This window comes from Sturnus vulgaris, chromosome 6 (assembly GCF_052056855.1).
Source record: "Sturnus vulgaris isolate bStuVul1 chromosome 6, bStuVul1.hap1, whole genome shotgun sequence".
Classification (NCBI taxonomy): Eukaryota; Metazoa; Chordata; class Aves; order Passeriformes; family Sturnidae; genus Sturnus; species Sturnus vulgaris.
In genome coordinates, this window is record NC_142248.1 from 33,767,337 (window position 1) to 33,793,869 (window position 26,533).

The window sequence follows — 26,533 nt, forward strand, 5'->3', positions numbered from 1 at the left end:
GGCAGAGGGCCTTCTGAAACTCATTACTGGCATTACTGTGCTGATCTAATGTATATGAGCAGTAAATTAATAATTATTTGTTGACACTTGTCAAAAAAACCTGCTTGAAACATACTTAATTCTTAACTCTGAATTATAGAAGTAAAATAGCAAAATTAGAAACTTTTTTATGTCAGGTTTATTAATTGTTGTTTTTCTACCATAGTACATTTGTCTGCATATTTCAAGGCTGTACAAAGACTGGTGTAAGTGCTTAATACTTATTAACAGACTAACCCACTTTAGTCAATAATTTACCCCTCCTGCAACCAGAGATCGGATATATACCAGGAACATGAGCCAAGAAATAAAATAATAATAGATGCTGTAAAAACCGGGAAAAAAATAGATAGGAAAGTGAACAAGGAAATAAAATAAGCAGGTTCATTTTGAATGTGACTGATTATTGTGTCTCTTAATAGTGAAAACAGCTCTTTATAATATTGTGGCTATACTAACCATGAAGCAGATAGAAAAAGAGTACCAATGTTGTATTACCAGAAAGTCTGGGAACAGAAGGGGTTGCATCAAGAGACAGAGCAAGTACCACTGCTGGGGTAATGGTGTTATTGGTAGGGTGCCTGATCCTACAAACAATACTGGAATGGTGCTTGCTGGCATGGGTAATCTCCCAGGTACAGACAGTAATGGTACAGACACTGGCACCAGGGGGAGATGGCTTGTGCTTCCTGCTGCCTAGGAAATTCAGGGGGCTACTTTAGATGCAGGCATAAGCTAGAAGGAGTCTTCTGGCTGCTCTGAGCTGCATATTTGTTTCACATTGGTTGGCTCCAGGGTGCCAAAGTGCAGAGATCAGATCTACCTCTTATTTTCTTAGATCAAATTCTTAGAACCTCTAAAGTTTGCCCTGGAATGAGTCTGGATTATAGAGTTTATAGAAACAGTAGGCAGGCAGTATATATATATATATATATATATATATATATATATATATATATCTGCAGGGGAAAAAGACCCTTTCTTTGAGACCCCTTTGCAGCCACCATGCTGGGACAACAGCTGACAGGCAAGGGTGGAATAGACTCACTGGACAACAATGGTACTATGCAAGGTAATAAGCATTATGCATGATAAGGTCTATGCTAGTTATGAACTGCATGTTGGTAGGAGAATGGACACAAATAGGAAAATGACATAGCTTGTACCTATTTGCCAGTCAACATAGAAAAATTAGGAGAGAAGGCAGCCATGAGGGAAGAAGCAGACATACACAACCCTCTCCACCCACATGCTCCTCACCTTCCCTGCTAGAAGATGTATCTATGCTGTCAGTATCCCACAGGCCTGTTTTGTCCCAGAGCTAATGACAGTTCTGCATGAATGCAACCTTCTTTAAAAAAAAAAAAAAAAAAAAAGAAGCAAGGCCCAAACAAACATGCAACTATGACAACTTAAATTGATGAAGAGTCTCATCTACAAAAAACAGTGAATAACATCAGTTAAGAGGTGGAGAGCCCCTCTGTAGCCATGCCATACTCATCAGGTCTAATACTTGATTTAAGAGTGGTCATCACCACATATCTAACTTGCACATTAACTTATTCTTTTTTCAGAGGATTCACAATTTTTCCCATGAAGAGTATAGTGTTCTCCATAGTTATGACCATTAGGAAGGGCCTGTCGAATCTAACGGTAACTGGAACAGACATGGGCACCATTTCCATGCCTGTGGCTGCTGCTGCTTCGGTGCCAGTCTCATCCACCTTTACCACAGCCTTATGAATAGCCTGTGAAGAAACAGACATTTTACAAGTCAAGGGGGTACAAAACTAGTCACCTAAACAAGAGCAGGAGTTAAAAGTGCCTGAAGAAGCTACTGGTAAGAAATAAGTGTCAGATGGACAGATGTGAGTCCACTGCTTAAAGACAGCAAAGTTAGGAAAAAATTAAAATCAGCAAGCTACATGCAGTACAGCTTTCTAGCCCCAGAGAGGAAAAGTTGCTCTTTCACTGGGGGCATGTCCCTGATAGTGAAAACCTTTGCTTTGTTTTTCTTATTCCTTGCATCCACTCATGGAGATCTACAGCTAGAGCAGATGTTAAAAGAGTAAGACCATATTTAACTGTACATTAGAAGTTCATATGGTTGAAAAAATAACATGCAGATTAACACAATTAATAGAAATCTGAAGTTATGTTTTCTGTGTTCCTTCATGTTCTGGGATAAATGGGAGCAAAGGTGAAGGGCCAGATATGGAGGTTAAAGCACAGAAACACAAAAGTTTGACCTTGCAAGATCAAGACACTGAGAGATCCTGATTCACTAATGTCTACCTGAGGTCATGAGGGTAGTTGTTTTCTTGATTAGACAATTAAGTTTGCCCTGATTGTCAGCTTGAAACTCTAGGTTTATTGAAGCATCTATCTATAGCTTTTGCCTGAGCCTGGCAGTCATTGTTCATATTCTTGAAGCCAAATGTTTGTAATAAATGGATTTTAATTTCCCCCAAACAGTTTAAAAGCAAGAAGTGGTTTTCCTCTTCCCTCACCTCCATAAAATACAAGCAGGGATACAGCCTACAGCTCCCTACTTGCCCACAAGCAGGCTAAAGAAGGCAGACACAAACAGAAGCAGCCAGTACTGACTGTAAACAACATGCTGCAAGAGGGTACCCAGGTGGGGATAGATGATGATTTGGTCATGTGTGTTTTATAAAGCTGCCCCATGCAGGTCAAAATAGCCTTCTAGATTAAAAGTTTACAGAGTTGTAATTTGCTCCAACCCAATTGCTCATACAGTGCAGTTAACATGGACAAAATACTCTGTATGCCATCAGCTGCCTTTTCATGTGAAGTAAAGCCTCTTTACATGAGTTTTGCACCATGAATAGTTGTGCAGAAAGTGAAGCAAGTATCAGTAACCATGGGCCCAAAAAACAAAAAGCAATATGACTTACCTGGGAAATTCTGTGCTGAGGCTGCCCAGTGATCCCAGAGAGATCAGCCTTATCAGTGAATAGATCCATGATGCCCATTTTATATAAGATATCTTTTAGGTTATATGTCCCATAAAGCGTGAATTTTGGAAGATACAAATTTACTGAGCTGCCAGAAAAGAAGTGCAAGAATATGGTGAAACATTTGATCAGTTATCACAGAATAACATAGATTCATAAGAAAAAAACTGATTTTGCTTTCTCCTGATTTTGCCTGCAGCCTCTCTCTAGCCTACATAGGAGATGTCAATTTTCTGAAGTTAATGATCTCTTGTGCAATTTGCTGGAAGCACCTTCATCATGAGCCATTACTGAGGATGCAGAGATTTACCTTGTGAAAAAGAGATTCCTTTAGGTGTCTCAAGCTGAGCACAAAAAAAATCCAACACATTCAAGTTCACTGGTTAGTTTTGGGGGGAAAAAAACAGCCTTGTGTATTTATCATATAAAACAGGACAGACAAAACAGAACTATATCCACTGAAGAAGCCGGACAACAGTAAGCAGTGATTGAAAGCATGACGAAATAAAAGATAAAAGCAAATTTACAGAATATATTTGGTCAATAGATAATTATTTTTCTGTCAAGCCCAGTGTCTGACTTACTCAATTTTAAGTGACTAGGTTGCTGCTTTCCATAAATTAACCAAAGCTCTATGTTTCTGACTCATTTCTACCTTGTTTTTCCCAGTGTCTTGCAATTACTTTTCAAAGGTTAAGACCAACATTTACAGCTGGAAGCAGCATAATGAGACAGAGATCAGTGATAGTACTGACATTAGGTACTGTGTTCTGGTGAGAAACCAGGACAGCTCTCCAGGGCTTTAGGTCAGGGAGATGTGAAGCCAGCCAAAGAGAAAGTCATCCAGTGGGGAGGTGGGAAACAAAAGCTCCAACATTGCACAGCATCTAATGCCAGCTCTGGCTGTATCCAAAACCAAGAGTGCTGGTGGATTGATAACAGGCTGCTGATCTCTTACTTCCTGATTTCAGTCTGTGCTGATTGCTGCCCCGAATGGGGATGCAGCTATCACTGAATCATCTGCCTTGCTAAACTCACTGCTTCCAGTTGCTTCCAGAGGAAAGGGAAAGCCACAGACACACAGTAGCAATGCAACCAGGAAAGGATCAGTGGGATACACTTTGCAGAAGTGAAAGTGTCGTTTTCTCTATAGTTCAGCCATTTAAAGGATCTCAGTTGTCTGTACTGACACTTCAGCACTGCCCTCTTTGTCAGCCACCAGAAATGAAAGATGTCCTTCACAACACTTCTGCCACTAATATCAATGTCGGTTTGCAGACAGAGGAGGGACAAGCATAGGTAGCCCACAGCCTTTAAATGATTGCATATAATACTTTCATTTATTAAGACCTCCCAGAGACTCCAAATAATAGCTGATACAATCAATTGTTTTAAAGATTAAAGGGAAAAGGAGGAGTTTGTGTCATTATTTTGTAGGAGAGAATGGTTATGATGAAAAATGGGGAGCAGCATGAAACAAACTTGTCTTTGACCATGATTCTTTTTCATATTATAAGATGGAAAGAGGAAATACAAATCCCTCCAAATGTATTTAGCATTCGTCTTGATAATTGTAAAGGAAATTATTTCTTTGGCAAAAATTATACATAAGTATCTTGATTCACCATCTTATTTGTCCTGTATCACAAACCACATAGCTACTCCCAGAACTTTCCAAACTGTAAAGGCGCACAGAGAATTACATAGTTTTTCCTATTGATTTTTTAGTGATTTTGGTTTTTTTCCCCATAAGAAAAATAAGTTCGATTCTTCTGATAGTATTTAACAGTGAATCAGAGTTAAGAGCATGAAACCAGTTTTGGGTTCCTGCATTTCAGATGTAATTTTTGTCTTGAGAAGGGACCATATAAAACATGACTTTCAAATCTCTGTGTGAAGGTCACTAATGTGATACAACAAATTCATTAATGAATACAAGAGCATGATAATGTAAACATGTTGCACCTGTGCTTGTATTTTATGAAAAGCTATTGCCATACATGACACTAAATGTAAGGATTCTATAATTTTTGAAAGCATATAAACTTTCTGCCTTCTAGCCTCAAAGCTACCTTGAAATGAGTGTAGCTTACTCCTGTTTTGTCTAAGTCCTCCGAGAGCCTGGAAAAGTGGCTCTGCTCTATACCCTTATCACTGAGCTTTGCCTCACAATTGCTGGATGGAAGTTGTTATTTCAGCACTATCTGTACAATTACTGTTAATTTTAATAGGCGGGAATTAAGAAAGAGACAAGAAAAAAGGCTGGAGTGGTAGGAATTTACATGTAAATAGAAGGCAGAAAACCTCCCCCTAAAAAGATAAGAAGAGGTCTAAGTCAAAAAATTTGGGCCTGTTGAGAGCTGAGGATGGGAAACAAAGTGCAGAAATAGCAAAAGTCCTAATCTGGGAAGGTTTTCAGTGTGTGCAGTACTAAATGTGAAAACACATGGACACTAAAGAGCCAGATTCAGCTTTGGTCAGGGGATTTCTTCTACTGTTTAAAGCAGAACTAAAAATGGCATACTGATTCCATGTTATATCCCAACACATTTGTTTCCTTGGCTACCATCTGAAACAAGAACTGCAGAATTTTACCTTTTTGTGACTAAAGTCCTCCACCTTGACAAACGATCACAAGACAATCTTTTCTCCAGCTTCCTCATTCTTCCTCTATCAGGCAGAATAAAAAATGCTGAAGCACCTCCTTTGTAATCCATTTGCACCACAGTGGAAGACAGCTGCTCATCATAGCCATGCTTGAACAGGCCCATTCCAAACATCATTGGGACTTCAACAGCCTTGTTCCCATCCACAAAAAATTTGCTCATTTTAGTGTATTTTGGATCAAAAGGTTTTTCCCATTCAGCTTGAAATACAAGAGACAGAGTTACAGGATATTTTGAGGACATGAAACCATAGGACATATTAACATAGGACACATTCTTAGATGACAGAAATTGGCATAGGTGGATCAGCTTCAAAGACAAACCAATTTGCAATGATAACTTGAGCTAACTAAATACTCAGAATAATTCAATATCAACACACAGTTGGTAGAATGTGATGTAAAAACACTCCCCCAGATCATAGAGCAGGCTGCAAAATCCTTCATTTAGATGAGTTATCAAGAGTTATAACTTTCACTTTTTCTCCATGATAACAGTTTTGAGGAGCCTGTAAAGTCCTCATATAATGCAACCTTTGACTAAGCTCAGAAGACGATTCTCTCATTTTCTTATTCACAGACCAAAATAGGCTTGTAATGGGTGACATGAGGGATGAATTCTCCAGAGAAATTAAGGGATTTGGGTTATTTACAGAGGGGTGTTGATACCTCACATTAGCTGATGTTGTATATAGTCATAAAAATTAATTTTACCAGACTGCTGAGTTAAGAAACAAAACATCAACAGCAGAAACCTTTTCCACTGTCTTCTTCACCATATTAAATTTCCAAAGTTTGTCACTTAGTCATGGTGAAACAAACTGTCTGCATTGAAACTCTGAAAGATTCTTATCCTCAGTGGAGAGGAATTTCAAAGCCAAACTCCAGGTATTCACATCATGTTTCAGAGGATGAGCAAATTTTTAAAAAGGAAAAATTGTGGCATTTTGAAAAAGTTTTTTTTGTTGTTTTTATTTTAATTTTTAAGAAATCTTGTTGCTCTGTACTGAATTTTGCCTTCTAGAGCAAAACTAACATTTTATCAAATGTCATGGGCAAAAGTTGAGCTCTGACACTAAATGAAATAAGTGGCACCAAGAAAACCATGAAATAAAATGCAACCCCTTTTAACTTCTGATTTCTATTTGAATACTGATTACTAGGCAACTTGTTGCAAATGAAATAATTATTGTCCACTGTTTCCACCATCTGACATAGCCTGCACTACTACATAGCTTTTGGAAAAAATGAAATGAATCTTCTTCAGTGCATGTCTTGTCTCTGAAACATAGATTGACATGGATTGATAACCGCAATAGTCTGAACGGGAAAAAGTTGCTACTTTTATATATTTCATTTACTTTTATATACTTCATTAATAGTGACTTCTATCACCATATATATAACACACAGGACTTTTACATTATTATGCTTAAGGGATAAAAAAAGCAGAATGAATCACTGAAAAAGTGAAAGTCCTGAAGGTCCTGAAAAGCTTTAAACAACATTTATCTAATGCTCAACTCAGGGAAAGCCAACTAATTTCAAGAAGAACTTTGCTTGAAAACTAAGTAGGATGTTAGGACCACTTCAGGAGAGCAAACTTGGCTTCTTCAGAGATGTGCTTGGGATAGAGCCATGGAGGGAAGAGGGTCCCAAGAAACCTGGTTTGTCACAACAATTTCATGCAGCACTAAAGGCTGAGGGCAGAGTGGCTGGAAAGAGCAGCTGAACATGAGCCAATGTGTGCCCTGGTGGCCAAGAAAGCCAATGATATCCTGGCCTGATCAGCAATTGTGTGGTCACCCAGACCAGGGCACAGATTGTCCCCCTGTACTCAGCAACATCGAGGGCAACAAGAAAAGCTTCCACAGATATGACAATGATGAAAGGAAGGCTAAGGAAAATGTGAACTCCCTCCAGAAGGAAATGGGAAACCTGCTTACCCTGAAAGTAGACAAGGCTGAGGTACTCAATCACATCTTGTGTCTGAACCTATACTGGCAAATGTAGGGACTGAGAATGAAAAAATGTCCACTGTAGAAGAAGATCAGGTTCAAGATCATGTGAAGAACCTGAAGATGAACATGTCCATTGGACCTGATGAAATGCATCTGCAGATCCTGAGGGAAATAGATGGAACAGCTAAACCACCATCCATCATATTTGAGAAGTTATGGCAGGCCAGTGAAATTCCCACTGACTAAAAAAGAGAAATGAGAGTTCTCATTTTGAAAAAATGAAGAAAAGGAGGACCCAGCAAACTACCAGTCTTTCTCACCTCTTTGAGTGGATATGGAGCAGATGCTCCTGGAAACTATGCTAAGACACATGAAAAATTAGGAAATGATTGGTGACAGACAAAATTATTTCACTAAGGGTAAGCTGTGGTAAGGAAGAGCAATTGATGTCGTCTACCTGGAGGTGTTCAAAGCATTTCACACTGTCCTGCATGAGATCCTTGACTCTAAACTGGAGAGATGGGTGTTCCACTCAGTGGCTAAGGAATTGTCTGGATGCTTGCATTTGAAGGCTTGCAGTCAAAGCTTGCTGTCCAAGAGGAGATCAGGGATGACCAGTGCTCCTCCGAGGCTGGCGTTAGGACCGATGCTGTTCAATATCTTTGTTGGTGAAGTGAACAGTGGAATTGAGTGCACCCTCAGCAAGTTTGCCAGTGACACCAAGATGGTGTTGTTCTGTTGACATGCTGTAAGGAAAGGATGCCCTCCAGAGGGAAAGGATATGACACCCAGATAGAGAGGGTGCCATCCAGGGAGAGTGAGACAGGCTTGAGAGGTAGCCCCATTAGAATATCCCCATCAGAATATCATGAAGTTCAACAAGGCCAAGGTCCTGCATGTGAGTTGGGGCAATACCAAGCACAAATACAACTGTAAACCTGAGGAGAAGGACTTGATCCTGTTGGTTGATGAGAATCTCAACATGGCCCAGCAATGTGTGCTTGTAGCCCAGAAAGCCAAACACATGCTGAGCTGCATCAAAAAAAGTGTGGCCAGCTCCACTTTTGCTTCACTCTGGCAATATCCCACCTGGAGTACTGCATTTAGCTCTGGGGTCTCCAATAAAAGAAGGATGTGGACCTGTTGGAGTAACTCCAGATGAGGGCCATGAAAAGGATCTGAGGGCTGGAGCACCTCTCCTATGAAGACAGGCTGAGAGAGTTGGAGCTGTTCAGCCTGGGAAGAGGAGGATCCAGGGAGACCTTGGAGTCCCTTCCAGTACCTAAAGGGGGCCCATAGAGGGGGAAAGATTTTTTGATACAGGCAGAGAGTGATAGGATTAAGGGGAATGACTTTAAAATGACAGAGGGCAAATTTAAATTTAGATTAGATATAAGGAAGAAATCCTTCACTATGAGAGTGATGAGGCTGAAAGAGAGAAATTGTAGATGCCCCATCCCTGGCAGTGATCAAGGTTGGACAGTTCTTTGAGCACCCTGGTGTAGTGCAAGGTGTCCGTGCCCATCACAGGGAGGTTGGAACCAGGTGATCATTAAGGTCCCAAACCATGGCTAATACACAGATTAGACAGAGATGATAGTCACTAATACTCTCCCCCTATTTCAAAGGCACTCTTATTCCTGTTCTCACTTCTGTCTTAGGGGGATACCTTTAGGCACCTTCCTCAGGTGCTTCACAGTGCTCTAGTGGCAAAATGAAATTCGAGGTACTCTTTGTCATTACCAGCTTGACTAAGGCATGAAAAGGGATTGGTGCCACACAGTGGAATAACATGTCTTGTAGGTCAGAGTCAGGAAAATATTGCCAGACTTTTGTCCTTGAAGAATTCTGTACTATGCTACACCATGGAAAAAAAAATTGTCACCAGTAATGCGCAAATAAGTTTGTAATGCACAAAAAGAGGACAAGCACCTAAAAGTATGGACTGGTTATACAGCTAAGTGAGGTTTAGAAATCCTCTCCAGATTAATCCCAGCTCTAGATAATTAACCTGCTCTCGATTTCAACATTAAAAAAATGTTAATATAATATTGTGATTAATGCTATTCTTTAATCCATTTGCTTTAAAACTGGAGAGCTAAAACTGAAACTCCACCACCTTTAGAGGAGCTGGGAAATCTTTGCAGCAGTAAACTGAACATGTCATAAAAAACCCCAACAACCCTTATTGTTAGAACATATAAAAGTTAACTAATACAAAGTTATGTTTAATACAAGGTTTCTCGGGCTTTTGTCCCCATTGTGCTACTAAATTCATTGCTCATTCTTCAAACACCTTTCAGCAAAAGAAAATTCATCAGGTTTTTTTGCCTCTTTTGAAAGATGTACCTGATACTTAATAAAACTCTAAATGAAAACATTATTTCAGATAAACAAGTTGGTCTTCACGAGAACTAAGAAACATCAATCATCTGTATTTCAATTAGCTCCATTTAGTTGTGGTCAAATCCTCAGACATTAATACAAGGAGCAGAGATGCAGATGGAAAGCAAAACATAACAGAAATATAGTTCTTAATTATTTTCCGGGAAAGCCTCATGTTGGAAACTGCAGGCATCCAGGTTAACAGTTCTAAAAGAATAGCTTTTTAAAAAATATATATATAATATGACATCTCCATTTCCATTAAAAAGCTTTTTGATATTTTTATCAAATAAATTACAGAATATTATTTTTCTGACTAAAAATACTTTGCTTTCAGCATATAATCAGTAAGAGAGAGAAAGTTTGAAATAAGATGCAATATCTGTTATTAGACCACTGATTGAGCCTTACAGCCTTGATCCTCTTCTTCTCATTAGATCAGAAGTCTGAAAAGCTCTGGGAAGATCTGAAGACTGTATCTAAGCAGACTGCACAAGTTAATTAAGAAAAACAAGCTTATTGTCAATAGGCTTGTATTTGATACTGGTGGGTCCATCTCTTCACTGGAAAATATTATAATCTGCAAATCAAAAAAAAAAGGTTGAAACCTATGCCTCTAGACACACCAGGACTACAGATATGCTATTGGCAAAGGCATAGATAGCAAAAAAATAAGGAGAACGAGTGTGAAACTAAAGTTATTGTAGTATGTTTAGTTGTAAATACTTAAACATATACAGTAACAGCAAAGCTGTTGTCTAAACATACATTCTGTTTGATAAGATGCTAAGTTTTCCTTTAATAGAATTCTTTGCATTTAACTCTGAACTTGCTGAACAAAAAAACCAGCTGAATTGAAATTCACAGAAATGGATTTCAGCCAAACATTTAAGAAAGTGCTTGAATCCCACTAGGTTGTATAGGATTAGATGCTTTACTGCCTAGAGATGCCTTCCTCAACATATACATATTCCACTTAATTTTCTGAAGGAAAGAAGTTTATATATTAAAAGATATGGGAAAATTTGCCATACAATTTGCTAGGAGTTATCAGTATCAAGTAGAAGATAATTTCCAATAGCATTGTTTCTAATTAAATATAAGTGAGGACTGAAACGAGAATAAGATGTGAGTCCGTCTGCAAAACCTTATTGCAAAAAAAGATGAAAATCAAGACTGACCTGAGGAAATAACTTATGGAGTTGAAGAACATGATATATATATCTTACCGTTAAAATAAATATAGCTAATAAGGAGAATTTCAGTAAGTGGATCCAGGTTATTTATGAGGTCCTTGATTTTTCCATTCGTTCTTCTTGCTACATATTCATTGATTTTTAGCTGGGCTTGATCAGCCTTCTTGAAGTTCATAGGGTAAGCTTCTCCTTCATAGAAGTTTCTGAGATTACTTAAAAATTTATCTTGTGGCTTCAGCTGATCAAGCACAAACAGAACATTTCCCATATTCAGCTGTAACCCCTCATTCCTTCTGTTTACCATTTGCATGAGCTGACGATAACCTTCGTGTATGTCATTTTCAGAAATCTGACGAGGGTTAAAGCAAAGGACCCTAAGAATCTGTGTCAGGGTGTCTGATCTGGCACCCAGAGTCAGCATTGCAAAGGCAGTAGAGATGCTCAAAGGAGAGTAGAAAACATTCCCATTGTTTTCACGAGAAGAAATCTCTTTGTAGAAACAACATGCAAATCGGCAGACGCTGTTCCTTACACCCTGCCATGGCATGTTTTGGTTTCCTTGTGCTCTTTGGTTTCTTACCCCTTGTTGATAAGACTCATAGCAGTAACTGTTGGAATGGATTCCAACAAGTAAAAGATATAGGAAAAGCAACATCTTCATATTTCTGTGATTCTGTAATAGAAGAAAAGTTACATTTGGCTTACAAATCTTTTCACCTTGTGTTTAGCAATACATCAGTCCCTTCACTATACAGAGTAAACTTAGCACCAGAGACTCTTAGATGTTTGAATTGAGGGAAATGGGCTTTCTATTTCAAGGAAGCAGACTCTGGAAAATTACTCAACCTACTGAAGAGGTTATGAAATAATAAAAATTAAAGTCAAAGAGGGATGAGGTAATTCCAAAGACGCCCTCATTAAAGTTAAGCTACAATTCATTTTAAACTGTTTTTTTCTCCAATATTCTGTTTTCACTGTGGCTTTAAGTGATGAAAGAGTCAGAAATACAGGTTTATAGAGCAGAAACCAAGGGACACAGTCAAATTTAGTCAGTTAAATTTGGAAATTTAACAGCTGAAAAATCAAAGCAGGAGAAAGGCATAATATACCTCTTTTGTGAAAATTAAAACATATATTTTTGAATGGGTTGCATGTAAACCCATATGGCAGGCACCTAAGAGAAAGCAAATGCACTTGTTGAGGAAGTGATGAACATTTTTGGTGATTTTATAAAGCTTGAACACTTGAGCACAATTAAAAGAAAAAAAACAACTTCCACAAAAATAACAAAAGAAAGAAATAGCAATTAGGATGTTATCAGGACCCTGGGAATACAATGCTGCTTACAAAGAAAGGGAAAATGAGTATGTACTTAGAGCAAGAAAAAGAAATAAGCGTGCCTGCTGCATGCAAAGGCATGCCCAGCCCAATGGCCAAATCAAATCACCTAAAAACAAAAATAAAAAAAAACACCAAAAAACAAAAAAACTTCCCCCCCCCAAAAAAAAACCCACCAAAACCAAAAAACCTCAGATAAACTCTAGAGCAATCATTATCTTTGTAATCAGAAAGATCAAAAAGAGTGATTTGGCAGAGAAGCCTGCAATGGTTGAAAGTGAAGATGAGTGAGTGAATTCTGGAGGAACAAAGACACTAAAAAATACAGATAGAACAGGAAAGTCTTTTCCAGAGCAGCATGGAAACCATTCATTCCATATCTATGGCAATACTTTTACCTCTAGAAATTAATACTATATCACAATTTGTTCAATAACTTCTTGGTCAATAGAGAGAAATAAAGATGTGGAATATCTGGAAATCCAAAACATCCTCCTGTGGTATGTGATCATTTGACCTACAGAACCTTTCATAAAACAAAGTTCTCTCTAGGGGAAAATACCTAAGGTTTTTGACTTGCACTGAGAAATGCAGCCTCTGCCTTGTGAAAGCTCTGAATCCTTATCATCTCCCACCATGATCCCACATTTGTGTTCTCCACCTTCCATCATTTTGTTTCTCCAAAACCCAGTGAACTCAGAATGCTGACCTCAGCTTTAGTAATAGATGCTCTAAATATTCCTTAATTCACAGTCTGAATATTATGGTTGTAGAAATACTACTATTGCTAGGCAGGGCCTGAACCCCATGACAAATCAATTTCAGACAGTGAACTTTCATATCTAGAACACTTTCAAATTGAAGCTCTGCTTTGTTTGTGACTTGTCCCACCATCACTCTTACTCTAATTCTTTTAGCCACAGTTTCTTTTTTTATGCTCTCTAGATGCTTTAGAGAGCAATCTTTAAGTCCTCACTTCCACTTCATTTCATGCTCTACATTTGTTATTATCATCAATTTACTTAATTTAAAACACTTGGAAATGCAGTTTTCCTAAGGAGAGTCATGCCAATCTCACAGAGGACTTATCTTTTCTATTAAAAAAACCCAAAATCATAATTAAACAATACAAGAAGCTTTAAGCTAAAACTTGAATATGAACATAATAATTTCTCAACTGACTATTCAATTTTTTTTTTCCTGAATATGATTTTTGCCAATTTTTCCACATTATAAAAAAAACCAAAACAACCCAAAACATTACTTACAGTGAATTCAAAAGGGTCCTGTTGTATTCACCAGGTCTGCACGGGTCCTTGCTCAGTTGTTTATGCTGCTGAACACAAAGCAGGGTATCCTCTAGTAAAGGTTAAGATCATCTAAGGGCTGTGACTCACACATTATAATTTTAGAGATTAGTATGATGTCGAAACTAGTTTTACTGGACACCTAACTTTACAGAATATGTTTCACACGTGACTTCTTATTATTCATGACTATCTGATCACTCTGGTTAAATTCAAACCCATTTTCCTCAAACTGAGCCTACTATTTCTTAATATCAAACCTTCATACACATCTCAGTTGCCTGAATCTACTATTTTATGAAAAAGTAACCAGAAGTAGTAATTACAGAGAAATATTTTTAATATAATTTGCAGAATTTCCAGAATTTCCAATAGCATTACTGCCACTAAGGCAAGAGGACAAGGCTTGATGCACCAGGACAATCTGAATTTTTGTGATCTACCCTGCTTTGTCTCATTCCTGCATATCCATGACTGTCTCCACGTGAAGCCAGTGATGATTCTAATAGGTGCAGGGCTTAAAACACTGTTGTGCCACACTAGCAAATGCTGTCAGAGGTGTACCTGGCTATCCACTCCCAGACGGGGAATCCACTGGCAGCAAGAGCTGTGATACTGACTCCTGGGCCACCTGAATGGCCCTGTGCCCAGAGAAGAAGAATGCAGCTGGGATGCCACTGAGTGCAGGTGACGGCAGTTACAAGCATGGCCTGGGGACAGGGGGTGGAAGCCAGGAACATGGGTGCTAAGTAGAGCAAGTCTTTAGATCAGCTTACTATCTTATGATCTGGGATGTGGGGAGCAATCCCCTCTGATGGTGTGCCAGGTTCAGCTGGGTCAGATCACACAGCCTGGTATCCTGGGCTCAGCTTTTCTCCTGGGTGCAGAATGACCAAAGCAAGGAAGGGAACTCGAGATCACACAGTTCAAACCCTTGCTCAAACCAGGTCACAGACACTGAGTTGCTCAGGATGGTGCCCTGCTGGGTTTTGACTCCCACAGCAATGGGGACTCCACAAGCTCTCTGGGCAAGCTCTCAATTTCAGTGTTTGACAACACCAACACGAAGACAGGTTAACAGCTTTTCTCTACATTTAAATGGAACTTCTTGTATTTTAATTTGTGTTCGTTGCCTCTTGTCTTGTCACTAGATGCCACTCAGCAGAGGCTACCTCTGTCTTTACTCATCTTGTCAAAAATTGGGTGATTATGCATTGTTGAGACCTAGACAGGCCTTTTTTTCTTTGGGCTAAACATTACTAGCCTTTACTCTTTTAGCCTCTCCTCATATGTCAGATGCTGCAATTCCTTAATGACGATTCTGGCACTTTAATGGAGTCATTCCAGTATGTCCATGTCCTCCTTGCACTGTGGAGCCCCAGCAATGGTTACAACTCTCCAGATGTGTATGGCAGGGATGAGTAGAGAGAAAGGATTCCTTGCTGTGACCTGCTGGCAATACTCTTCTTAATGCAGCTCAAGTACATGGAATTACAGACTCATAGAAAAATGGAATGGTTTGAGTTGGAAGGGACCTCAAAGATCCTCTAGTTCCAAGCCCCCTGCCATGGGGAAAGACACCTTCCACTAGGCCAGGTTGGTCAAAGCCCCATCCAACCTCACCTCGAACACTTCCAGGGATGGGGCAGCCACAGCTTCTGTAGGAAACCTGTTTGAATGTCTGACCAGTCTCATAGTGAAGAATTTCTTGCTTATATCTAATTTTCTGTTTAAAGCCTTGTCCTATCACTACAAGTTTTTGTAAAAGGCTCCTCTGCAGCTCTCCTGTACCTCTCCCTTTTAGGTATTAGAATTAGACCTCAATAAGGTCACCACAGAGCCTTCTCCATGCTGAACAACCCCAACTCTTCCAGCCTGTGTTTGCACGAGAGATGCCCAAGTCCTCTGATCATATTTGTAGACAGGTTCTCTTCTGGACAGATCCATATTCTTCTTATGCTGGGGACCCCAGAGTTGGATGCAGCACTGCAGGTCGGGTCTCACCAGAGCAGAGAGGAGGGGCAGAATCCCCTCCCTTGCCCTCCTGCCCACACTGCTTTGGATGCAGCCCAGGGCACAACTGGCTTTCTGGGCTGGGAGTGCCCATGGCTGGGTCATGTCCAGCCTCTCATCCACCAGCACTCCCAAATCCTGCTCAGCAGGGCTGCTCTGATCTGTTCATCCCCTGCCTGTGTCCATACTGGGGATTGCCTGACCCAGGTGCAGCCCCTTGCACTTGGTCTTGTTAAACCTCATGAGCTTCCCATGGGTCCACTGATCAAGCTTGCCCTGGTCCCTTTGGATGACATCCATCCTTCAGGCATGGCAGCCACACCACTCAGCTTGGTGGTGGTGTCTGCATTTCCTGCAAGAATTTACTGCTGGCTCCTGGTCTACCAGGAGCCTCCCATCCCCATGCACAACAACATCTCACTTTCTAAAACTAGGGTAATATTTTGTCTCATTTTCCCTTCAAAATGCAACAATTTCCAGGGAGGGACTAACCCTTACTACACACAGAGTGCTGATCTCAATGCTGTTTCTAAGGACAATTGAAATACTCACCACAGCAATAATTCAGCAATATTTTCTGTTAGGCAAAGACACAACCAGTGAAAGTTGTTGATGATTATGACCTATCAAGAAGCTCAACAGATCACAGAAAACCCCTTAAACAAGTTCCTTATGAGGTAAAACTTGAGAAATAGGCAGCTTTGAGTCAGGATACCAGACTCACACATAGTGTGTTTTTCACACACACCACTCACCTGAAAGAGCACTTGAGATACTATTTTCACTGCTTCTTGTATAAATAAGAGCCAAGAATCTTGCTTAGAGCTGGCTTTTAATAATGGGCTACAATTTTCATGTATATAAAAACTGATTTCTGATGAAGGAAGGAAGCCCAATTAAATACAGACGCCATGCTAATGACAAGGTGACGGACAAATGACTAAGATAGATTTGAACACACCTAGGCCACACCTCACAACACTTGCAGGAGAATGGCTGCTGCTGAACATGGGAAAGCTGCCCTATGATTGGAAAGAAAGCAGAAAAAACAAATACAGTCTCAATGTCTATGAATAATGTGACTCTCTGGACATTAATATTAAAGAAAGTCCAAATTTTGCTTTCATATGTTTCCAATGTTAAGTCATGACAGGAATGAAGGTAAAGGAAAGGGTAACAGGTCTAGACCCTGCTATATAATACCTGTATTTGATGAAAATTCTCCAACAAGGATTTTTATCATAATTATAAGCATATTTACAAATAGTTTAGCCATTTTGCTGAGTTTTGAAGATTGGGCTATTTCAGAGTAATGTTGACCGTGTTGAAGATATGATACAGATAGTGAACAGGGAATTTCCTCACTTACACTGGGGACTTTTCTAAAAGTTCTACAGCTCTTACACTGCTAGCACTGAACTGTTCATAGGTAGTTAAGCCCCAGCTGGCAAAATGAAATGTAAATATATGTTCTTTGATCCAAGAAGTGGCAAGAGGTTTGTCTATGCAAGGTTTCTCTCTCTGCTATATATAGTAACCATTGATGGCACAAGCAGGGTGTTCTACTGCAAAAACAAGGCCCCAGAGACTCTCCTTAGCCTGTGCTAAACCACAGATACCAGGTGTGTATATACCTTCAAAGAGTTGGAGGAATTTTTTAATTTGTTGTCTCATTGAAACTAAAGCACTTCCTCATAACCATAATTAAAAAAGGGAGGCAACGTGGACTGGAAAACAAATCTATATTAAGTTGTTCTTTTCTGAACCTAGTAATACTTTCTCCTGAAAACATGATAGGGGAGAGTGTGCAACTGTGAGGTGTGATCAGTCTGATTTAGGGTATCTGTTTCCTTACAATAATGTAAATATGATCTTTTATAAACAGCTCAGGACTTGAGGAATCTCTCAAAAATTATTGCTTATTAAGTAGAGCACTGTTAGAGATGACCTATAGAGATAGTAAGCACTGCAAGGCATCTCCATTTAGTTATGGGACTTTCCACAATTCTTTTAGTTGTAGGATTCCCTACTATTAAATCTATTACACTACACAACAAACAGGTTGAAGAATTCACCAAAACATCAAAGTTTGAGACAGCTTGGAATTAGCTGGCATGTCCAAAATTTCTGTTCCCACAACTATCTGAAGCATTCCTCCACCTGAGAGCCTCACCCTGACAGCATTTGTTTCGGCAAGAGTCTCACAGGCCCACATTGTTTGAGTTCAATAGAATGAATTTTCTTATTTTAATCTCCTTTAGAAAGAAATTATAGAGAAACATAAATCCAAATAATTGACAAAGACTACCCCCAATCCCTCAAAGGCTGGAGTGTTCTTTTCCTTCAAAGTCGTCTTTTTTTTTTTCCAAGACCTTTCTCAATCTCTCAGTCCTCTCTTTCATCACTCAATGAAAGAGAGAATATTTTGTCCCCAGAATCTTGGTCAATGCTTCCCTTAATTTCCAGTCTTTTCCTTCTCCTTAGGCAGCAGATTAAAAGTCACATTTTGCCTACATTCTCTCTTCAAGGACCTGTGCTATACACGAACAAACATACACATTTCAGTATTTCCTGAATGCACTTAGTGACTTAGTGATACCAATTACTGGAAATGCATGGCTGTATGCAAACACATGCAACACTCTTGTACACCACTACAAGCTTTTCTTGAATTAGGTCACAATTTGCAAACCCAGCAGTCATTTGTCAGAAAACAAAACACTTTATTTCAGCAGCAGAGCAGAAGTGGCTGTGGCATGGCAGCTATTTTCAAACCCAGCAGTCATTTTTCAGAAAACAAAACACTTCATTTCAGGAACAGAGCAGAAGTGACTGTGGCATGGCAGCTATTTTCAGACCCAGCAGTCATTTGTCAGAAAACAAAACACTTCATTTCAGGAACAGAGCAGAAGTGGCTGTGGCATGGCAGCTGTTCTCCCTCCTGCCCAGCTCCCCACCTTTCTTTCCTCAGAGAGGACGTAGGGAAGCATCCCACCCAACTTCTCCTGTCGTTTCTTCTGCAGAGGATTCAACAAAGCCATACAATAGAGAATCATAGAATGGTTTGGGTTGGAAGAAATCTCAAAGATCATCTAGCTTCAACCCTCCTGCATGGACAGGGACGCCTTTCACTACACCAGATTGCTCAGACTCCATCCAACCTGACCTCAAACACTTTCAGGTATGGGGCATTCATGACTTCTCTGAGCAACATGTTTCAATGCCTCACCATCCTCACAGTAAAGAATTTCTTCCTAATATCTAATCTAAATCTACTGTTTCTTAATTTGAATGCATTTCTCCTTGTCCTGTGACTACATGCTTTTGCAAAATGTCCCCCTTTGTCTTTCCTGAAGGATCTCTTCAGGTACTGCAATCCTGCAATTAGGTTACTCCCGAGCCTTCTTTTTTCTAGGCTGAATAATCACAACTCTCTGAGTGAGATAATCTCCTATGAGAGAATCTCCATCCATCTGATCATCTTGGTGTCCCTGCTTTGGACTCACTCCAACAGGTTCATGTCCTTCTTGTGCTAAGGAACCCAGAGTTGGATGCAGCACTGCAGGTGGGGTCCCATGAGGGCAGAATAGAGGAGCAGAATCCCCTCCCTCACCCTGCTGATCATGCTGCTTTGGATACAGCCCACAGGGGCTGATACAGGGCACAAATGGCTTTCTGGGCTGGGAGTGCCCATGGCTGGGTCATGTCCAGCCTCTCATCCACCAGCACCTCCAAATCCTTCTCAGCAGGGCTGCTCTCAATCTTTTCATCCCCTGCCTTTGTTGATACTGGGGTTGCTCTGGCCGAGGTGCAGCACCTTGAACTCGATCTTGTTAAACCTAATGAGATTCCCATGGGCCCACTGCTCAAGCTTGTCCAGGTCTCTGTGGATGACAGCCTGTTCTTCAGGTGTGTCAACCACTCCACTCTGTTTGGTGTCACCTGCAAATCTGTAGAGGGCCCTTGATCCCTCCATCCATGTCATTAGTGAAGATGCTAAATAAAACTGGTCCCAGTACCAATCCCTGAGGAACAGCACTTGTCACTGAGGTCCCTGGGGACTCTGAGCTATTGACCATGACCCTCTGGATCAGACTGTCCAGCCAATTTCTTATCCACCTAACAGCCTATTCATTAAATCCACCTTTCTCCAATTTAGAGAGAAGGATGTTGAGGGGGACCATGTCAAAGGCTCTACAGAAATCCAGATAAATTAAATCAGCGACCCTTCCCTTATCCACTGATGCAGTCACTCCATCATAGAAGGCCATAGGCTGATGAGGCAGGACTTGCCCTTGGTAAATCCCCCACTCACTACCACAGCCCTCCAAGCACCAATGCCACTCCAGTTACTACTTCCTTAAAAGACTCATTACCGAGTTCCCTTCAGCTCCTCTTCCCACTGACCCACAATTCATATCCTTGGCTATTTAAATGGCTTGCTCTTGCAAATTTTCTTTGATTTGCCTTTGGTGAAATTTGACAGCTTTTAAATTTCTATCTGCTGAGAGAATTCACATATTTTTTGTGCTAGTTTCAACAATCTCATTGTCCCATAACATCTTGATAGCAGACACCAAGGCTGTTGGCCTTCTAGTGTCAGTTCTTATCATCAGTTCTTGACATTTTAAGTAAATGTGGAGCCAAACACAGTACACAGAAAATCCCCTATATTCAAAGTGAGCTGGCCATCAAGAGGAAAGTCCCAATATTAAATTAATAGACCATACATAGACAATCATACTAAGACTATCTTGATTCCTTTTTTCTTACTTCCTCTTTCCAGCTTAGACGTCCATTCTGAATGGGTTTCTCAAAATAAACAAAATTACAGATAATCAGACTGGTGGCAATTCCAAAGTCTCCAATTACATTAGAAACATGCATCTGGAAAAAAAAGGTGTTTACTCAGGCAATAGACACTAGCAATAAATCTCAAGACATTTAATATCAAAGAAACATCAATAGCTGTTTTTTAAAGAACATGCAGACAACATGTTCTTTACAGCATTACTCTGTCAGCATTAACAGAAACCAAGGAAGAGGATGAATGTCATCATAAGGGTTCCTTTCTTTTGTGAGGGACAACCTTAAGGTCTGAAGAGTTTGGTTAAATGTTATCTGAATACCATTGAGTGTCAAGTATCTAATTACTTTGGAAACAGGTGTATGAATTAATTATGAGCTATTGCTCATGCAGTGTACTTGAAGTTTATTGATCCATTAGCACTTGACATGGGGGCAGGAGGGAAATATCAGAGATTTATCTGGACTTCAGCATCAGACTTTCTGGAGCTACTACTAGACATGCAGCGACATCTCAGAGATTACCAGCTGATGAGGGCAATTAAGAAAAAAAATCTCACAAAGCAAATACTGCTTTCCAAGTAGGACTGAAACATGAAAAGGAGACTTTTTACTGTGAGATCAAAGCAAAAAGAAAATTAAGAAAATAGCTGTGAGAAAGTAGGCCTGAAATGTAAATTTTCCCACTTCAGGAATTTACCCTCGAGATTGTCATGTTGTGCAACAGATCACTTTGTAATGCCAAACTGAAAGCAAGACAACTGAGGCAGTGAAATGCTGAGAGGTGCAGGCCTCTAGACTTCAGGCTAATTATGCTGATGTGGCTGCACTACTGCTCAAATGTGACAATTGATCTCTACACAGCATGCTGCTTGCTCCCTTGGAAATCCCTGCAAACAGCTATTTTGCACAGAATAAACATACTCTGGGAAGTGAGAAGATCTAGTCCATGATGCGTCCTGTGACAACCAGCCCAGGGCAATGCAAATGTTACAATACAAAGAAAGAAGCAATCATGTAATTGATTATATAACTTTGGAAGACTTTACAAGCCACAGAAGTTGTATTAGCAAAGTAAGGTCCTTGTCCTTGCTGACTTCTAATTCAAAGGATTTCTTCAGAGAAGCAATAGGCAATGTTGCACTGATCAGAATTACTGATAATTAGAAATCAGAGAGGACATTGCTCTTTGTAGATTGGATCTTGGTGCATAGACTCATTTGATGACTAAAACTCTGAAATTGCAATTAAAAGCTTTGGGGAGTGAAAATCATACAAGTGAAATCCAACAAACTGATGTGCAGGGATGAAATATGTGAATTACATGTATGGATAAATAAATTGAGGTAAAAAAGTATACTCCTTCCTGAAAGCAGGGTCTGTAAAAAAATGTTATACCCTTGATCTCCAGTCTCAGGGCAATGAACTCATTGGAAAGGGAAATCAAACACAAAAACTGAGCAGAAACTTGAGTATATGTCCTTGAGCAAAACACTCCATGGAATGCAGATTATATCTGAGAGTTGACCTCTCGATAGGACATACTTTGGACTTAAAATAATATACTTCTTAGCAAGGCACACTTTTTGCTTCAAAAGAAGCAACTTCTTCCCTTTTGGAAAGTTGCAGTTGAAGATTTATTCACACTGGTTGAAAAAATAATGCAGGATTTTTTCCCAAAGTGTTATTTTCACTCTTGAGAAATAGCCTTAGGGTGAAATATTACAGCTACACATGTGGTTGTGCTACTGGTCCATTACACCAACTGTATGAGGAGTTATACTGTTCCCAGCTATGCTGTTGCAAATATTTGCCATTGTAGTCAGAAGACTGAACTCCATTACATCAGCTCTGACAGACTGAAAAGTTTAATTCTGATCTGGACTTTGCACTTTGCAATCAGCAAGCAAATGAGCAAAATGGGATTTGTCAGGTGCAGATATTTAATTCAGCGGAAAGCAAAGAATCCAATACCTTTAATATCTTTAAGACATAGCCAAGGAAACATTAGTCTTGCACATGTCTAAAGAAATTAAATTGTTTATTTGGGATGTTGAGTGCCTCCCTCACTTCATGATCATGATGAAAATCCCACTTAGAAATTAATGATCATAATGAACACATGTTCAGTGGTACATGGAGATCATCATCCGAGGACAGCCAGATATGCTGAGATTTAAAAAACATCTCCAAATTCTGAATGAAAAAGAAAAAGGGATAGGATTTGTTGCTCTGCCTGAAAAAGTTTCTGTTAGGTAATTTTGACAACAGCAAAGAAAATGAGCTCTAGGACAATAAACAGTAGAATAAATAGTAATTATATTGAAAGAGGGAGCTACATGTCCAGAAGACGTCAGGGGTGCACTGCAGTTGGTTAGTCAGCTAGCTTGTAAACTCTTTCTGGCTGACTGATCTGTTTTGCAGCATGGCTAACATGTCTGAGGGGGGAAGAATAGGCCTAGTGATGAAAATTTTACTCATAATAGTTTAACTTGGTGGATACAGAAAATGTGGGGTGTAACACCAAACAAGTAATGTGAGTTACAACTGTGGTACTAAATGAAAAGGGAATTGCATTCATCATAATTGCCATGTAACACACACTAGATGATGTATGTCCCAAATGATTCAGCTCAATTATTTCACAAATGTTTTGTTGTTTTTTTTTACAGTAATCTATGAAAATCTTGAGAAGCTAAATATGCCTTTAAACCTGTTTGGAAGCAACTGCATTGACACTGGGCATGGGGAAGCTGGGTGACTTAGGGTTCTTGGCAGAGACATGATCAGCAGCACAGCACAGCTGCTGTGCTTCCCACTGCACTGCTGGGAGGAGGATTCAGTGTCCTTACAAGGGATATTTCCATTGGTCCACAAACAGTATTTCAGGTCCTGTATGCATAGGCACCACCTTGTCTTGCTGGGCACCTTCCTCTGTCACCTCCCCTGTATGCCAAGTGTGTTCCTGAGCACAGGAGAATATGTGGGAATACCAGAAAGGTGAACTGGGCTAGGAAAAATTCTGAAGTATCACAAGGGGAGAGACATAACTTCTGGAGAAAGAAAACAATAAGAAAATCTGGTAAACTCGTTTTCCTCAAGCCATAATAAGACCAAAACCTCCCACAGACACATGCCCCTTCAATCAGCATATAAGCCAGTCATTGAAGAATGTATATATTATAGTTCTATGTATCTATGTATTTTAAAAGTTGCTTAATAATGGGCTGTGGCCCATTGAAAGGAAAGGAAAGGAAAAATACAACAGTTGCTCAAGACCTGTTAAGTGAAGAGACACTTCAGCAGCTACTAAAGCAGAAGGAGCTCTGGCAACTGCAGAACAGAAGAAGAAATAAAGAAAATTGCATTTTGGACTCATCTGGTGGTGGCTGCTGCTTTCTGGAGAGGTTCTCATCCAAGCAAACTAATGACAGTAAGTGCCCTCCCTCGTCCCTGATTTCAGCAGGGTCTGGACTGGGTTCCTGCTCCTCCTGCCCTCCCCCTGGCTGCCCAGCTGTCTGCAGGGCAAACAGCAGGATTGGTTTGTGAGGTGCCAAAATCATATTGAGATTTTAAAATTTGCCTCAGCTGTTCACAGCCTGAAAATCCATAAGGCTGCATCAGCCCATTTTTGTTACCAAAAGTCAAAATCAAGTTGAAGTCAGGAGTGAAAATACCTATTGTTATGGCTTTTCGAGGATTTTCAAGGAAATCAAGTTGAAATCTCTAGGAGTTTCCATCATGTAACACAAGCTTTACTTACTGTTTTGCCCATTGTAATGGTTTCCTAAGCCTATGGAACTTAGAACAGGTTACTGCAAGATCAGCCAGGCAGGAAGTTTGTAGGCACCCAATACTTTCTGCTAAGCTCCTGCATATGTGCTCAAATCCAGCAGTAAAAATGCACTAAATCTCCTTTTCTTGCATTTTGGTGCTGGTTACCTTTCATTCATTGCAGGGTAACAATGGCCACTCATGCAAATATAAATATGGCAGAGTCCAATGAACAGGTTCTCATACCCCAGTGCAAACACTGCAACACAGAAAAAAAGCAGACAGCAGCTCCTCATTTTGTGGTGAGATTGGTTCCAAGATTATTGGAGTAGTTTTTACAGGCTCCTTGAGAAAATGGGCTGTATATTACATATAAAAAGGTATGGCAGTGCTACTCTTCACATCATGTCATGATTAACATATATTTTTAAATAACTCAAAATACTAAAATACACATTTTGTTCTTGTCCTCTGCCAGTTTTAATACAATGGATTTGGAAGCTTAAATGGATTCTTTTCATACTTTCTCTAAAAATGCACTTCTTAAAATACTCTCCCAATTATTACACTTTTCCAAAAGAACCTGGGCTTGCCAAAGTACACATTCTCCAGATAGAGCAACCATTGTCAGCAGTCTCTGCAGTTTGGCTCAACATGATAAATGTTGAGGAAGGCATGTTCCTCAACATGTTCCTGTTTGCAGGAAGGCATCTTGCAAAAATGTAATAATGTTTTCAGAGCCTATGTCCCATTTTCGAATGTGAATGAAATTTTAAATGCCAGATTTTCAAAGATACTAAGTATAAAAAGAAATTTAAGTTTTCAGTAGTATAAATGCAGGCTTGCAACCAATTTGAGCCCATTAGAAGCAAAGGACAAAAGTTATTTTTATATGCATAAGCATTTTCAAAACCCCATTCCCTGAAAACTGCTGTTCCAACGCTTTAAAATTGGATTCACAAATATGAAAAGATTTTGAGATTTTTCTTTTTATTTTTCAAAAATAAAGGATAAAAAAGAGAAAGGAAATCTGAAGTTAGAAATAAAGTTATGTAATTAGAGTCCCACAGATCATAGGGTTTAATAATTAAACCATAGTTACAGATATTTCAGCACCAGCAAATACAGATATGGATTTGATTTGATTTCTTTTATTATATTGTATCATTTCTGCTGTCCTCTTTGACAAACCAAAAAATACTGGGCAAGTGTTATAAACATACATAAAGGGGAAAGAAAGTGAAACCATTGAAAAGCTGAGTGACAGCATGTTAGAGTGAATAACAGAAAAATAAGATAAAAGAAGGAAGGGAGAAACAGAGAAGACAGGAGTCTTGAAAATTAAGTTAAATATGTTAGCCTCTTCATATAGTCAGTTTTATATCTATACAAAATAACTTAAAACTTTTAATAGTATTGTTATTTACTTTCTTAAAATCTAATGACGAACTTTGTAGAAGGAGATAAAACAAATCAATCTCAGTTTAAGATGCAGAAGTTTCTCAAAATTTCTCATTAATTCATGTAGTATAATATTAAATACATTTCTTGTTTTCTTGCAGTGACTGAATAACTCAATGTCTCTAATCCATGTAGAAAAAAATTTCAGTGAAAAGTCAATATCAAATACTATTTGGCTAAAATCTCTTCCTAAAATTCTCTCTGTGTACATTTCAGCCCACAGGGGAGTTCCACAATAACAAATATGCTACACTACACACAAATGCAAATATGCTTTGCCTCTTACCAAGACGATACTGAGTGCTGGGTTGCAAGTAATATCCCTCTAAGCTCCCTTTCTCTTCGTGTGCAACCTTTTGCTATGGCAAGTGTGTACCACACAAACAAGTTGCTAAGAGACAACACAGATTGAGAAATTACAGTACACAGGAGCAACTACTCTTGGATGCCCATGTAATCCCAGGCCAGTGAGGATAATGCAGTTTGCACCTCAACAGATGGGAGGCACAGACCTTACATATACCATAAGGAGAAGCCATTGGGTGGAGTAGGTAACATGCTGTCAATCCACACCCTCACTTGCTTCATGGTAATTTGTCCATGAAGGTAT

General features: G+C 39.5%; 1 protein-coding gene across 1 annotated transcript; it reads right to left on the reverse strand.

Moving 5' to 3' along the window:
- Positions 1–1,450: 1,450 nt before the first annotated feature.
- LOC106858035 (serpin A3-4-like) lies at positions 1,451–26,296 on the reverse strand. Its single transcript, XM_014884448.2, has 6 exons — positions 26,210–26,296; positions 13,831–13,898; positions 11,258–11,897; positions 5,613–5,883; positions 2,958–3,105; positions 1,451–1,787 (listed from the first exon to the last, which is right to left on the reverse strand). Exons 3-6 carry the CDS (start codon positions 11,883–11,885, stop codon positions 1,599–1,601), a joined length of 1,236 nt encoding a protein of 411 aa, XP_014739934.1. The 5' UTR covers positions 11,886–11,897; positions 13,831–13,898; positions 26,210–26,296; the 3' UTR covers positions 1,451–1,598.
- Positions 26,297–26,533: the final 237 nt, after the last annotated feature.

Excerpts from the sequence above, each read along its gene's own strand:
- LOC106858035 (XM_014884448.2), bottom strand. The coding sequence starts at position 11,885 with ATGAAGATGTTGCTTTTCCTATATCTTTTACTTGTTGGAATCCATTCC. Across the intron at positions 5,884-11,257 it reads TAGCTATATTTATTTTAACG|CTGAATGGGAAAAACCTTTT; the intron begins GTAAGATATATA and ends TTGTATTTCAAG. Across the intron at positions 1,788-2,957 it reads CTCAGCACAGAATTTCCCAG|GCTATTCATAAGGCTGTGGT; the intron begins GTAAGTCATATT and ends GTTTCTTCACAG.